The sequence below is a fragment of the Tachyglossus aculeatus genome, chromosome 4, assembly GCF_015852505.1.
Source record: "Tachyglossus aculeatus isolate mTacAcu1 chromosome 4, mTacAcu1.pri, whole genome shotgun sequence".
NCBI classification, from domain to species: domain Eukaryota; kingdom Metazoa; phylum Chordata; class Mammalia; order Monotremata; family Tachyglossidae; genus Tachyglossus; species Tachyglossus aculeatus.
The window spans coordinates 121,961,872-121,974,398 of NC_052069.1; the positions used below are offsets into that span (position 1 = coordinate 121,961,872).

General features: G+C 43.8%; 1 protein-coding gene across 3 annotated transcripts in view; it reads left to right on the forward strand.

Annotated features, from left to right (window-relative positions):
* ASTN2 (astrotactin 2) overlaps window positions 1-12,527 on the forward strand; it is an 854,016-nt gene that overhangs the window by 821,735 nt on the left and 19,754 nt on the right. For all 3 annotated transcript variants that reach the window (XM_038744812.1, XM_038744813.1, XM_038744814.1), the window contains 2 exons: window positions 7,557-7,657; window positions 8,566-8,749. In XM_038744812.1, the coding sequence (XP_038600740.1) occupies window positions 7,557-7,657; window positions 8,566-8,749 (285 nt within the window). The remainder of the gene's footprint in view (window positions 1-7,556; window positions 7,658-8,565; window positions 8,750-12,527) is intronic.

A 12,527-nucleotide genomic window follows, 5' to 3' on the forward strand; every position in this document is an offset into this window, starting at 1 on the left:
ACATGCTGGACTTCTAGCATTGCAGCACTCTGTTGGTCTATTTCTAATGGAGACATGCCACACTCTTACTCTGAGGGCTTCCTACAGGAAAATATTTTCTAGTGCTCTGCACACAGTAAGCAGTCAATAAATACGATTGAATGATTAACAAAGTAAAGGAAAATCATGTCCACACGTTACTGAATATGGGGGATAGTGAGAATAAGTATTAATGTATTTTGGTATTCTTATTCAGTAATACATATCTTAGTTTCTTCCTTATTTATTGTACCCTAGTGGAAATAGCACAGTCTTCACATAAGAGGACCTAGGTTCTAATTCAGACTCTATGAGATGCCTGCTGTGTGACTTAACTTGTCAATGCCTCAGTTTTCTCAGCTGTAAAATGAAGATTCAATGACTGTTGCTCCTCCTACTTAGACTGAGCCCCATGTGAGACAGGGGCTGTGTCTGACCTGATTATCTTTTATCTACCTAAGCACTTAGCACGATGCTTGGCAGCCCGTCATGAGCAGGTATTGTCTCTGTTGCTGAATTGTACTTCCCAAGAGCTTAGTACAGTGCTCTGCACACAGTAAGCATTCAATAAACAAGATTGAGTAAATGAATGAATGGAATAAGCACTTAACATTATTATTATTATTATTATTATTAATCAATCAATCAATCGTATTTATTGAGCGCTTACTGTGTGCAGAGCACTATACTAAGTGCTTGGGAAGTACAAGTTGGCAACATATAGAGACAGTACCTACCCAACAGTGGGCTCACAGTCTAAAAGGGGGAGGATTATTATGTGGGTGTGGCTGAAAAGTACAATGTGTGACAGCAATTGTCTTCCACCTTGTGTACAAATCAAGAGAGTATTTTCCTACAACAGTAATAATAATAATACTTTCAATTGTATTTGTAGCACTTTTGTTTTTCCAAAGTGCTTTCACATCAAATTTATCAAGTTTACCTCTGATCTTGAGCCTGTCTCTTGGTATTCTGTTATTCATGAAGCTTTTATCTCAAAGTGAACATTCCCTCTCCTGATGGCTGAAGACTGATTTGGCTGCAGCACTGGTCTCCCAACAGACCAATGCCAACCCCCATTCTTTGAGACTGCGATAGCTCATGGCATCTTACCATGTAGTCCTCAATATTTATCTCACCACTCTATCAAAGATGTCTATTTGATGATTTTCATTGAATTAATTTAAGGAGATAGATTGTAAACTTCTTGAGTGCAGAAATTCTACATATTAATTCTATTAGCACAAGTCTTAAGCACAGTGCTCTTCACGAGGTAATTGCTCAGTAAATACCAGTGATTGATTGATTAAATGGCACAGAGAACAGGAGAACTAAATTAGGGGAAGCAGTTTTGCCTAGCAGATAGATCATTGGCCTAGGAGTCAGGAGAACCTGGGTTCTAATTCTGGTTCCACCACTTGTCTGCTGTGTGAACTTGGGCAAGTCACTTCATTTCTCTGTGCCTCTGTATCATCTGTAAAATGGAGACTGGATCTGTAATCTGGAGACTAAGACTAGGCTCATGTGAAACAGGGACTGTGTCCAACCTGATTGCTTTATATCTATCCCAGCGCTTATAATTGTGCCTGGAACGTAGTAGGCACTTAACAAATACAATAAAAATAAATAAGTAAGTAATTTTAAAAGACCCTGGAGAACTGAGCTTCCATGGGTAGCACTAGATGAGTATTATAGACCTGTAAAGGGCCACGAACAACAGCTTAGTCCAACTCCCTGGATCTAGGAAGATGAATGACTAAACCAAATGGGAAAGTTGGTTTTCTTGCCTGTTTTAAAAATAACAAGAAATGAAGATTCCACAGAACCTTTAGAGATGTTGACAAGATCTTCCTTCTGTGTATCTGCACTTTCCCTTGCTGTAACAGAAGCCCAGTTCCTAATAGAAACTCTTTGGTAATATAAGAAGTGAAATATATTTCTTCTCTCTAGATCACAATGGAGACCACCTTACAAAAATAGGGGTAGCCCATAAGGAGATGTCACAGTGGGAAGTCACTAGTCCATGGAGCTTCTTGCACAGTCTATTTCAGTGATAGACCCTGTTAAGGGAATCTCTCGGGTATAAAGTTAATAATGGACCCCTCTGGGAGATCAATGAGCGAAGTGGAATAGTGATGGGGCACTCTTTTCTAGAAGCCCTTCATGCAGTCAGGTAGACCAGCAAGCCGAGCCGTGTTGAGCACTGAAGCCTTTGGCTAGCTCTGAATACCACTTCCCCACCCGTGGAATGCAAAATGGTTTGTGGCTGAGATGAGCCAGAGGAGGGAACCAAGATTGCTGCGTAATCACCAGGTGTGAGAGGAAAAGCAAACTCCTGGGCTAAACTCTGGTGGATTTGGAGGCTATGTTTTGGGTTTTTTTTAAAACACTATGTGCCAGGCACTGTACTAAGCACTGGGGTAGCTACTACAATGCCACTGTTCCAGTGCAGTGGAACTGAATCCCCAATGACAGATGCAAGAGTCCAATGAAGCACTTTCCAGTCTGTCCTTGGATGGTGTTTTGTTAACTTTGGAGACTCTCTGATCTCAATCAACCTGCCTTTGAAAGTCAGTAAATAATGATTAACCACACCCCATAGAACATAGTTCTTTTTCCTCTACCTCATCACCTACATCAGTATGTATCATACTTTCACTTCGTGTCTCGGGCCTGGAACTCCCTCCCCATTCATATCCACAGACGATCGCTCTGTCCACCTTCAAAACCTTATTAAAAGCACATCTCCTCCAAGAGGACTTCTTCTACTAAACCCTCATTTCCTCTTCTCCCCGTTCCTTCTGCATCACCCTTGCATTTGGATTTGAACTCTTTCCACCCTCAGCCCCTGTCTCCCCATCTAAACTCCTCTTGGGCAGGGAACTTGTCTACCAACTCTGTTATATTGTACTCTTCCAAGTGATTAGTACAGTGCTCTACACACAGTAAGGACTAAATAAATACAGTTGATTGATTGATTACACAGCCTCATGCTGCATGGAGCATGAACAGAGCATGGAAAAGGCCCTAGAAGTCTGCTTATTTCAATCTTCAAAGCTACATTTTTTTTCTTTGGGACAAGCATATTTAACCAGTTATTTCTCTAACTGTGAAATAAGAGTATGTATTCTTAACTACCCTTTACTATTTCCCAAGATTAGTGTGGGAATACACGCATTTTTGGAAAGTGCTCCAAACTCCTTGGAGAGTGGTGATCTGGAAACCCAAGACATTCTTTTTTTTCAGGGGGGGAGGGGAAAGGGGGGAGACGGGAATGCCTGCCACTTTTCTCACTTAATCTCAGGGAGATTTTAGAATTGAGGTATGAACATTTCTGACCAGCCAGCATTTACCAGAACATAGAGTTAGAGACAGTGCCTGCACAATAATAAACACCCCATTCCATGTGACTCCCCACCTGCTCAACAGGTTCCAGAAAACTAATTCCAGATGGCCTCCCATCTCTGCTTTCTGCCCTCATCTTTTTGGAACAGGGTAATCATGGCCGTATTGGTTGCAAATGGGAAACATATAGAGGACAGTATAAACACTGCCCAGAATTCAGAGAGAATCTTGCTCAACAGAGTCCACAGTTAGCAAGTGCATCCTCAAGTAGATGAGGAGGAAAGAGGATGTGGGACAGCGTGTTTGTTTTGGACCTCCTTTGGCCCATAATATTAGTACTCATTGGGCACCAATTCAGTGCAGAGTTCTGTACTAGGCACTTGAAAAGTACAGAATGAAGAAGTGACATGGTCCCTGCCCACAAGGAGCTTAGACTCTATAAGGGGAGACAGGCAAGCAAGAATATTTACAACTATGTTTCAGTGAAACACATTTCAAGCTTCTCCTGCTTTTTTCCTTAGGCTTGGATCACTTTTACCCATTTACTTTACTCCCCAAAGCACAAGTTTTCCTTCAGTTCCTAAAGACATTCATGGGGATTTCACAGCCCATTTTATTGAATTGTCTTCACTCTCCTGGGAGCTAGGATTAATCTGAGGTAGGGGTAGGAGGGAAAGAGTGCCACCAGAATCACCATTAAAGAAGCAATTAGAACTCAGAAGTCCCTAGGGTCATCACTCTGAATCACTCTGACCAGTTATCTACCTGATATCTTTTCTAATTTTAATACAGCAGGGTTATGGAGAAGATCCTGCTACCTACATTCCTTTGGCTATCCTTTGCCTTTTTCTCCTTCCTCTTACCAATAAGGATGATGACACGGGAAATCCAGGGTAGAATAGCTGTAATGGAAGGGGAATCTCATGGGAGTTACTGTGGAAATGGAGGAGGAAAGGGGGAGTGGAGGGTGGGGAGAGGGGAAGTTCACTTTGGTCTGAAACAGAAGAGGGATTTGGATAAATTCATGAATGAGCAGTCCATAGTGGGTTTTTAGAGAAAAATAAAGTAGTATAGAAGTGATAAAAGTTAAGAATGTTGGATAGTACATCTTTTAATTATTAGAATGGATTCAGGGAGGGTAACCAACACACAGTTAATCCAGAAATCCTGTTGTCATTTTCTGAACTGTATGGACCTTTGGACTGGCCCAGAAAACATCTTTTGCATGGTCTTATTGTCTTATAAATAGTCAAACATTCTGGTCTTTGGGATTCACCACACAACTAGAGGCTAATGGAGGAGCATGAACCGGAGAATCAGGAGACTTTGGTTCTGGTCCTGGCTTTGCCACTGACCTGCTCTGTGACAGCCCAACCAATGCGTTCTTCGGTTTCCTCATCTGGAAAGCCGAGATGGGATTCCATCTCTTCTTGACTCATATTCTGAGCCCCATGTGGGACAAAGACTGTGTCCTTTCTGCCCCATCTGAGAGTCTTTTATCCCCCCCGTGCCCTTGCAAAGTGTTTAGCACATAGTAAGCACTTAATAAATCCCATAACAAAATGATCATGAATTGGGCTAAGGTAAGGGGTGAGGGACAGAGATAATGTTAGTGTAGACATTCTGAATTTCATTTGAGGACCGAAGAGTGTAAGATGCTTAAGCTCATTGTGGGAAGGGAACGTATCTATCAAATCTGTTGTATTCACCCAAGTGCTTAATACAGTGGTCTAGACACAGTAAGTGTTCAATAAATATCATTGTTGAGGATGATGACTACTTAGGGATTGCAAAGTCAGGCAGAAGAATGTAAAGGCCAGAAAGAAAACATAAAGTGTTGCTCTAAGCTCCCACTGCCAAGCAGGTGTATGTTTGTGTGATGGGGAGGTGTGTATGGGGGAAAAAATACAAGGAAGCCAAAGACAATGAGAGGGAAGGGATGAGATTGTTAGAAAATGAGATTGCCAAATGTCACTGAGTTCTCTGGTGTCCTCCCTGAGGCTTAGAGAAAGTCTAGAGAAGCAGGCACTAGCCCAAGATTTTGTTCCAGGCCAGGCTAATTGAAGAGGATGGGACTGTTTGGGAAAATTGTGGTGGCTCTGATTGATTCAAGAGTCTTTATTCAATTTCTAGAGTCAGGCAAGTATTAGTCATTCATTCATTCATTCAATCATATTTATTGAGAGCTTTCTATGTGCACAGCACTATACTAAGCACTTGGGACAGTACGATACAACAATAAACACATTTCCTGCCCACAATTCCCCTTTTGCAAATGAGAAAACTGAGGCCAAGGGAGGTGAAGTACCTTGCCCAAAGTCACACAGCAGGCCAGGGGTAAGGCTGGTGCTAGAATCCAGCATTCCCTATTTGAAGCCCCAGGCTCTTTCTACTGCATGAGAAACAGCATGGCCTAGTGGATAGAGCATGGGCCTGAGAGTCAGATGGTCATGGGTTCTAATCTCAGCTCTACCACTTGCCTGCTGTGTGACCTTGGAAAAGTCAGCTGTGTGACTTTGGGCAAGTAACTTAACTTCTCTGGGCCTCAATTATACCCCATCTGTCAAATGGGGATGAAGACTGTGGGCTCCCCATGAGACAACCTGATAACCTTGTATCTATCCCAGCACTTAGAACAGTGCTCGGTACGTAGTAAGCGCTTAACAGATACCATCATTGTTACTTCACTTCTCTGGGCTTCAGTTACCTCATTTGTAAAATGGGGATTGAGACTGTGAGCCCCACGTGGGACAAGGACTGTGTCCAACTTGATTTGCTTGTATCCACCCCTGCTCTTAGTACAGTGCCTGGCACAGAGTAAGAGCTTAACAAATACCACAATTATTATCATTATTATTATTACTAAGACCACGTTGCCTTCTAAAAAAAGCTCCATTACAGACAATTTTGAAGCCAGAAAGTCTCGGAGAGAATAGGTTTATCCCCATTTTGCAGAGAGTTAAATTTGAAATTCTAAAGTAATAGCAGTAGTACGTGTGTGTGTGTGTGTGTGTGTGTGTGTGTGTGTGTGTGTGTGTGTGTGTGTGAAGCACTGGAGTAGATACAAGACAATCAGGTTGGAAATACTCCATGTCCCATATGTGGCTCACAGCTTACATTTTGCATTTTACATTTTACATTTGAGGCACCTGAGGCACAGAGAAGTTAAGAGTTTGCCCAATGTAACACAGCTGACAGAGTGGTACAGCCAAGATTAGAAACCAGGTCTTCTGACTCTCAGTCCTATGCCTTTCCCACTAGAGCATGCTGTTAGTAGTTAGGGACACAGTGTGGCCTAGTGGAAAGAGCACAGGCCTGGGAGTCCAAGGACCTGGGTGCTAATCTTGACCCCACCATTCATTTGCTTTTTGACCTTGGGCAAGTCACTCAAGTTCTCTGTGCTGGATTTCCTCATCTGTACAATTGGGATTAAACCCTACTCCCTCTACTTACATTGTTGGGCAGAGACTGTGTCCAACCTGAATATCTTGTATCTATCCCAGTGCTCAATACAGTGCTTGGCACTTAGTGAGTGCCTAACAAATGCCACAATTATTCATTACAATTATTACTCATTAGTATTTGCAGCATTTATTAAGAGCCCCGTGGGGCACAGCATTGCACTGGGTGCTTGAGAAGTACAGAATCAAAAAGTGATTCCCTACCTGCAAGATCTTAAGCCCAAATGGGGAAGGTGAACATAAAAATATTTATAGCAAGAGAGGTCAAAATAAATAATTGAAAGTTTGAGTGATTTCTCTCTGAGCCATACCCTACAAGGTAGCAGAGTCAATAAGGAAAGGTAGGGACTCCTCACTCTCGGCTTTCTTTAAAATAAGAGAAGAATGATCACCAAATGGCTTGCTTCCCAGACCGTGAGTTTAAAACCCCAGATTCTGCTCCCTAATTGGGAGAAAGCCTTTTTACAACTCAGAAAAATCCCTCCCAGCTTAGGGTGTCCAACAGTAGGGAATATACAGACTGATGTCTTGTAATTGTCAGTTGGACAAATAAGGCCAATCTCAAGCGACTCAAGAGATTCTTAATCTCAGGGTCCTGGATTTGTGCCTTGCGTTTTGCCCCATTTTTCCTTCTAGACTATAAGCTCATTGTGGGCAGGGATGCACACAGTAAGCACTCAGTAAATATGATTGACTGATTGATTGATTGATTGACTCCTGGTTGCTTTTTAGGTTCACCCTGTATGCTGTGGATACTCGCGGAAGACACTCAGAACTGAGCACTGTCACACTGAGGACAGCTTGCCCATTAGTAGATGACAACAGGGCAGAAGGTACGTACTGAGCCTCTCCACTTCCCCTGTCCCAAACCCCTGGGCAGCTCCTGCTTGTAGGTGGTTCTGGAAACCTGGGGTATTTGTGTCCCTTTTCCAAGAGTCCCTGCGAGGATGGGGAGGGGGCTGGAGAAGAAAACTAGGGAGCAAAGTAAGAGACATTCTGACTGAAACAGAGAAGGTGGAAGGTTGATGGAGGGAAGAAGAGAGGAAGGGAGAAAAGGGTCAGAAGATGGGGCAGCAGAACTTGTTACTCTATCATTTAGGAAGAACTATTAGTGTCCTAATCATGATTACCCCAGGAAGTAGCATGGCCTAATGTAAAGAGTACAGTTTTTGCACTTCAGGAAAACTCAGTTCTAATCCTGGCTCTGCCATCTGCTTACTGCATGACCTGGGGTAAGTTGCTTCACTTCTCTGTGCCTCAGTTTATTCATCTGTAAAATGGGGATTAAATACCAGTTCTCCTTCCCCCTTAGAGTCTGAGCACCTTTTGACTTCTTTTCCTTTTCCTCTTCCTCTCCACCTCCTCCTCCTTCTTCCCTTCTCTCCCCTCCCGCTCCTCCTTTGCCTTCTCCTTCCACTTCCTTCTCTTCCTCCCCCTCTATTAGTGGAAACAATGATCACGATGAGATCTAGATGCGTTGCATTCACGTCCTTCTATTTCAGCAGTTGAATCCATAAAAAGGAACGTAGGCAACAGAGTTTTGAGGCCTTTTGTCTAAATCTGTTTAAAGCTAGTCGGTTATTTGGGCATCAGGAGTAGCTAAAATAAGATCATCCTAACAGAGCATATTCAGGGCATCTCTAGCCTCAAATTCCTTCCTTTCTGTTTTTTTCTTCTCTTGCAACCATTCCGCCGTATCTCCCTCTCTCCAATGAGCCATTCCCCTTCTGTTCACTTTCAGAAATAGCAGACAAAATCTACAACCTGTACAATGGATATACGAGTGGGAAGGAACAGCAGACAGCGTACAACACGCTCATGGAGGTTTCCGCCTCGATGCTCTTCCGTGTCCAGCATCACTACAACTCCCACTATGAGAAGTTTGGAGACTTTGTTTGGCGCAGTGAAGATGAGCTGGGTCCCAGGTAGGGTGACTGGTCTCCAAGCTGCCTAACCGGCAGTGGGTGCAGGGGTGCCCTTGGGTCTGGTTCATGGCCATCACCCTACAGAGCTCATCTTATCCAGGCCCTTGGGAAAGGCAAGTTTCCTTCTCTACCCCAGAATAATGTTGATGTCATGACTGGACCATCTCAGTGCAGAAAAGCTATTAGAGAGTACCCTGTCAAGGTGCAGGAACAGCTGCTGTCCAGGACTTGGGAGCCCAATTCCCTGCCTGCCCTGGGTTGGGGGATTGGAAGGGAGATAGAACTCACACAAAATCCTCCCTATGGGTCTGTGGGGAGGGGAAACGATCCTCTCTCTCCTCCTGCCCTCTCCCTCCAGTTTTGATCATACTTTCTTGTGTGCTACCTCCACATCCCTCTGGGATGTGAGAGGTAAAACTGAGAGGGGAAAACTGTTGGTGGCGGGGGGAGGGGGGGGGTGCAATGCTCTGCACATAATAAGTGCTCAGTGAATGCCATTGATTGATTGATTGATTGATGGGCCAGAGAGAATAGGAGCCTTGTCATTTTCAGGTATCTCCACCTTGCATTGGTACCATGTGGATTCAAATTGCATGAAGGGAAACTCCTACTGTTGGCCACCAACAAAAAATTGAATGTAGAGTTGGTTTCAGAGGGGAAAAAGTATATAAGGGATACTGAAACATCCTCACCCCCTTGCCTCTGGGGATTGGGTAGGGCAAAGGGACCACTCTTAATCCTTCCTCCAGTCCTGCAAACTATTGGTTTAAGTATTGCCCTTTTGCAGATAAAGCACCAGAGTCTAATATAGCTTCACACAGAATTGATGGATCTGCACAGGAGAAAACAAAAAGAAATTAGGAACACAATGGAATTCAAATAGTCCTAATGATTTCTCATACATTACCGAGGATTCGTCTTCTCATTGTTGGTCACAATTGAGAAGTGCTAGATTAAATGATTACAGACAAAGGCTTCCCTATACACTGTGTCCTTGTGCTTCCTGATTAGTCCAGCAGTCAGCCAAATTGGCAACTGCTGCCCAGGATAGTGGCAACTATACGCTTGTACGTTAATCCTGTTGCCAACCTTCTTGGTATCTCGGAGCTGCTTATGTTTGTTGGGGATCAGGGATGAGTAATGGAAAATCTCCAAATAAAGATTTTTTTTAGACAGATGGACTGATGTCAGAGCTCCTGATGTAGACTCAGTACTACTAAAATTTAGGCTTCAGGAATGCTCAGTGTATCTATCTGGAGTCCAGTAGTAAAATAGCTATGAGAAAATCAAAGCACAAGACTTCCCTAAAAATATTTTAGTTCCAGCAGACCTGGCCTGAGAAGACATATGGAAGTCAGAGATAATGTTGGGTTATGAGCAAACAATTATTATTAATAATAATAATAACAATAATAGTATTTGTTAAGCACTTACTATGTACCAGGCACTGTACTAAATGCTGGGACGTATACAAACAAATAAAGTTGGACACAGTCCCTGTCCCACAAGGTGCTCACAGTCCTAATCCCCATTTTACAGATGAGGTCACTGAGGCACAGCAAAGTTAAGTGACTTACCCAAGGTCACACAGGAGACAAGTGGCAGAGCCGGAATTAGAACCCATGTCCTTCTTACTCCCAGGTCTCTGCACTATTAGACCACACTACTTCTCAATTCTTGAGTTTATATTTCGAGTTTTCTTAATCAGTGATATTTATTGATCTTGATCTTGTCCTGTTTGCAGATAATGGTACTAAGTACTTGGGAGAGTACAGTATAACAGAGTTGGTAGATATGTTCCCTGCCCACAGGGAGCTTTCATTTAACTGGGTGGATCTTATAGCCTAGCATCTTAATGGCATTGTTAAGTTCCTGGTGGTTCTCAGCCCAAATCCCTGATGAAAGAGCCCCTGAAGTTGATTTACCCTTCCCCCTCCCCTCTCCCCCACCCTGGGGCTTACAGGAAGCCCTACAGGTCCACGTGTTGTCTCCATGGCACTGGGAGCTCCTCCTCCCGTCCTTACCACAGGCAGGCACCATGATCTGGGATTTCAACAGTGTTGAATGGGTTCTTAACAAGGTAACAGTGAAAACAATTTTGGATTAAACTGCCTTGCCTTAGGTCTGATCCTTGCCCCCCCAGGACCCTCTGAGATCCCTGCAGACAACCCTGGGCTCATGTTCCCCTGGTCTTTCCCCATCTTCTCTTGGAGAGTCCCAGATTCCAGTTTCTAAGTGCTTCAGAATGGGGGAGGGGCTTCTTAGGTTCCTTTCTCCCCCTCAGAGGCAGGATCTACACTCCCCTGTAGTCCTCATTCTGGACCACGAAACCCCAAGGTACCTTAAACTTACTATGGCAACATATCTGATCCTTCCTGGGTCCTGCGCTCCCAGGCACATGGCTCACTACCCCGCTTCCCAGGTGTCCGAGGGTCTCATCCAATGTCCTGACTTCCTTACTTCCTCCCAAATCCTTGTCTCTGATTGGCTCAGCTACGTATTGATTCTTCCCTCAGTGGGGAGCACCAAGGAGTGACTCTCCTGGCTTCCTCCTCCCTTTCCAAAGTGTGGTGGTCACAGGCCCTCAGCTAGATTGCCTGATGAGAAACTGTCAGGATTCTTAATGCTCAGACTACACAAGTAATATTTCAGGGGAAGCTGGTGGTCTTGCTTATAGGACTAGGTGTTACAGGATCATCCTAAGCCTCAAGCATTGGAAAAGTATACTTTCAGGTAGATGCTGCTTGTAAATGGCTTTATTCTTTATGTTCCCCCTAAACTGTAAGCTCCTTGTGTCCAAGGATCGTGTCAACCAGCTTTCTTGTATTGCTCTTTCCTAAGCTCTGGGTACAGTGCTTTTGCACACAGTAAGTGCAGCATTGCCTAATGGATAGAGCATAGGCCTGAGAGTCAGAAAGACCTGGGTTCCAATCCTAGCTCCGTCACTTGTCTGATGTATGCCCTTGGGCAAGTCACTTCACTTCTATGTACCTCAATTACCTCGTCTGTAAAATGGGGATTAAGGCTGTGAACCCCATGTGGGACAGGAACTGGGTCTAGCCCAATTTGCTTGTATCCATCCCAGCACTTAGTTCAGTGCTTGGCACTAGAATGAGCTTAACAAATGCCACCATTACTATTATTATATAAATATCATTAATTGATGTGTGCTTTGATCTCTATCTACCTATCTGTCTATCATCTCTTTTCTAGCCTCTTTCTATCATTCATTCATTCCTTCATTCAGTTGTATTTATTGAGTGCTTACTGTGTGCAGAACACTGTACTAAGAGCTTGGGAAGTACAATTCGGCAACAGAGAAAATTCCTACCCAACAACAGGCTCACAGTCTAGAAGGGAAGACAGATAACAAAACAAAACATGTATACAGTTGTCTATCAATTTAGACAGCAATTGATGTTCTGATCTAGTACATCCTCCATTGATGGGATGGGTTACAATGTGTGTCTGATGGGGAGGCGGGGAGGGAAAAAAGCCATGAAAGGAACTATTGGGGGTGCTACAGGAAATTTGTCCCAGAGTACTGAGAGTCAGCTAAGAGACCTAGCTTTGGACATCCTATGTCTTTTGACCTCCAATAGATCTCTCTCTGAGTCACCTGTTACTCCTACCTAAGGGTCTTCTGAGTGTTCTCTATCCCTGGCCCTGCTGCTGCTGCTGCTGCTCCTCAGGAATGGGACAGGATGGATGCTAATGGGTCCAAATCTCCTAACACAAGTGTAGGGTGTCTCCTAAGCAGCCAACGTCCCAGCTGCAT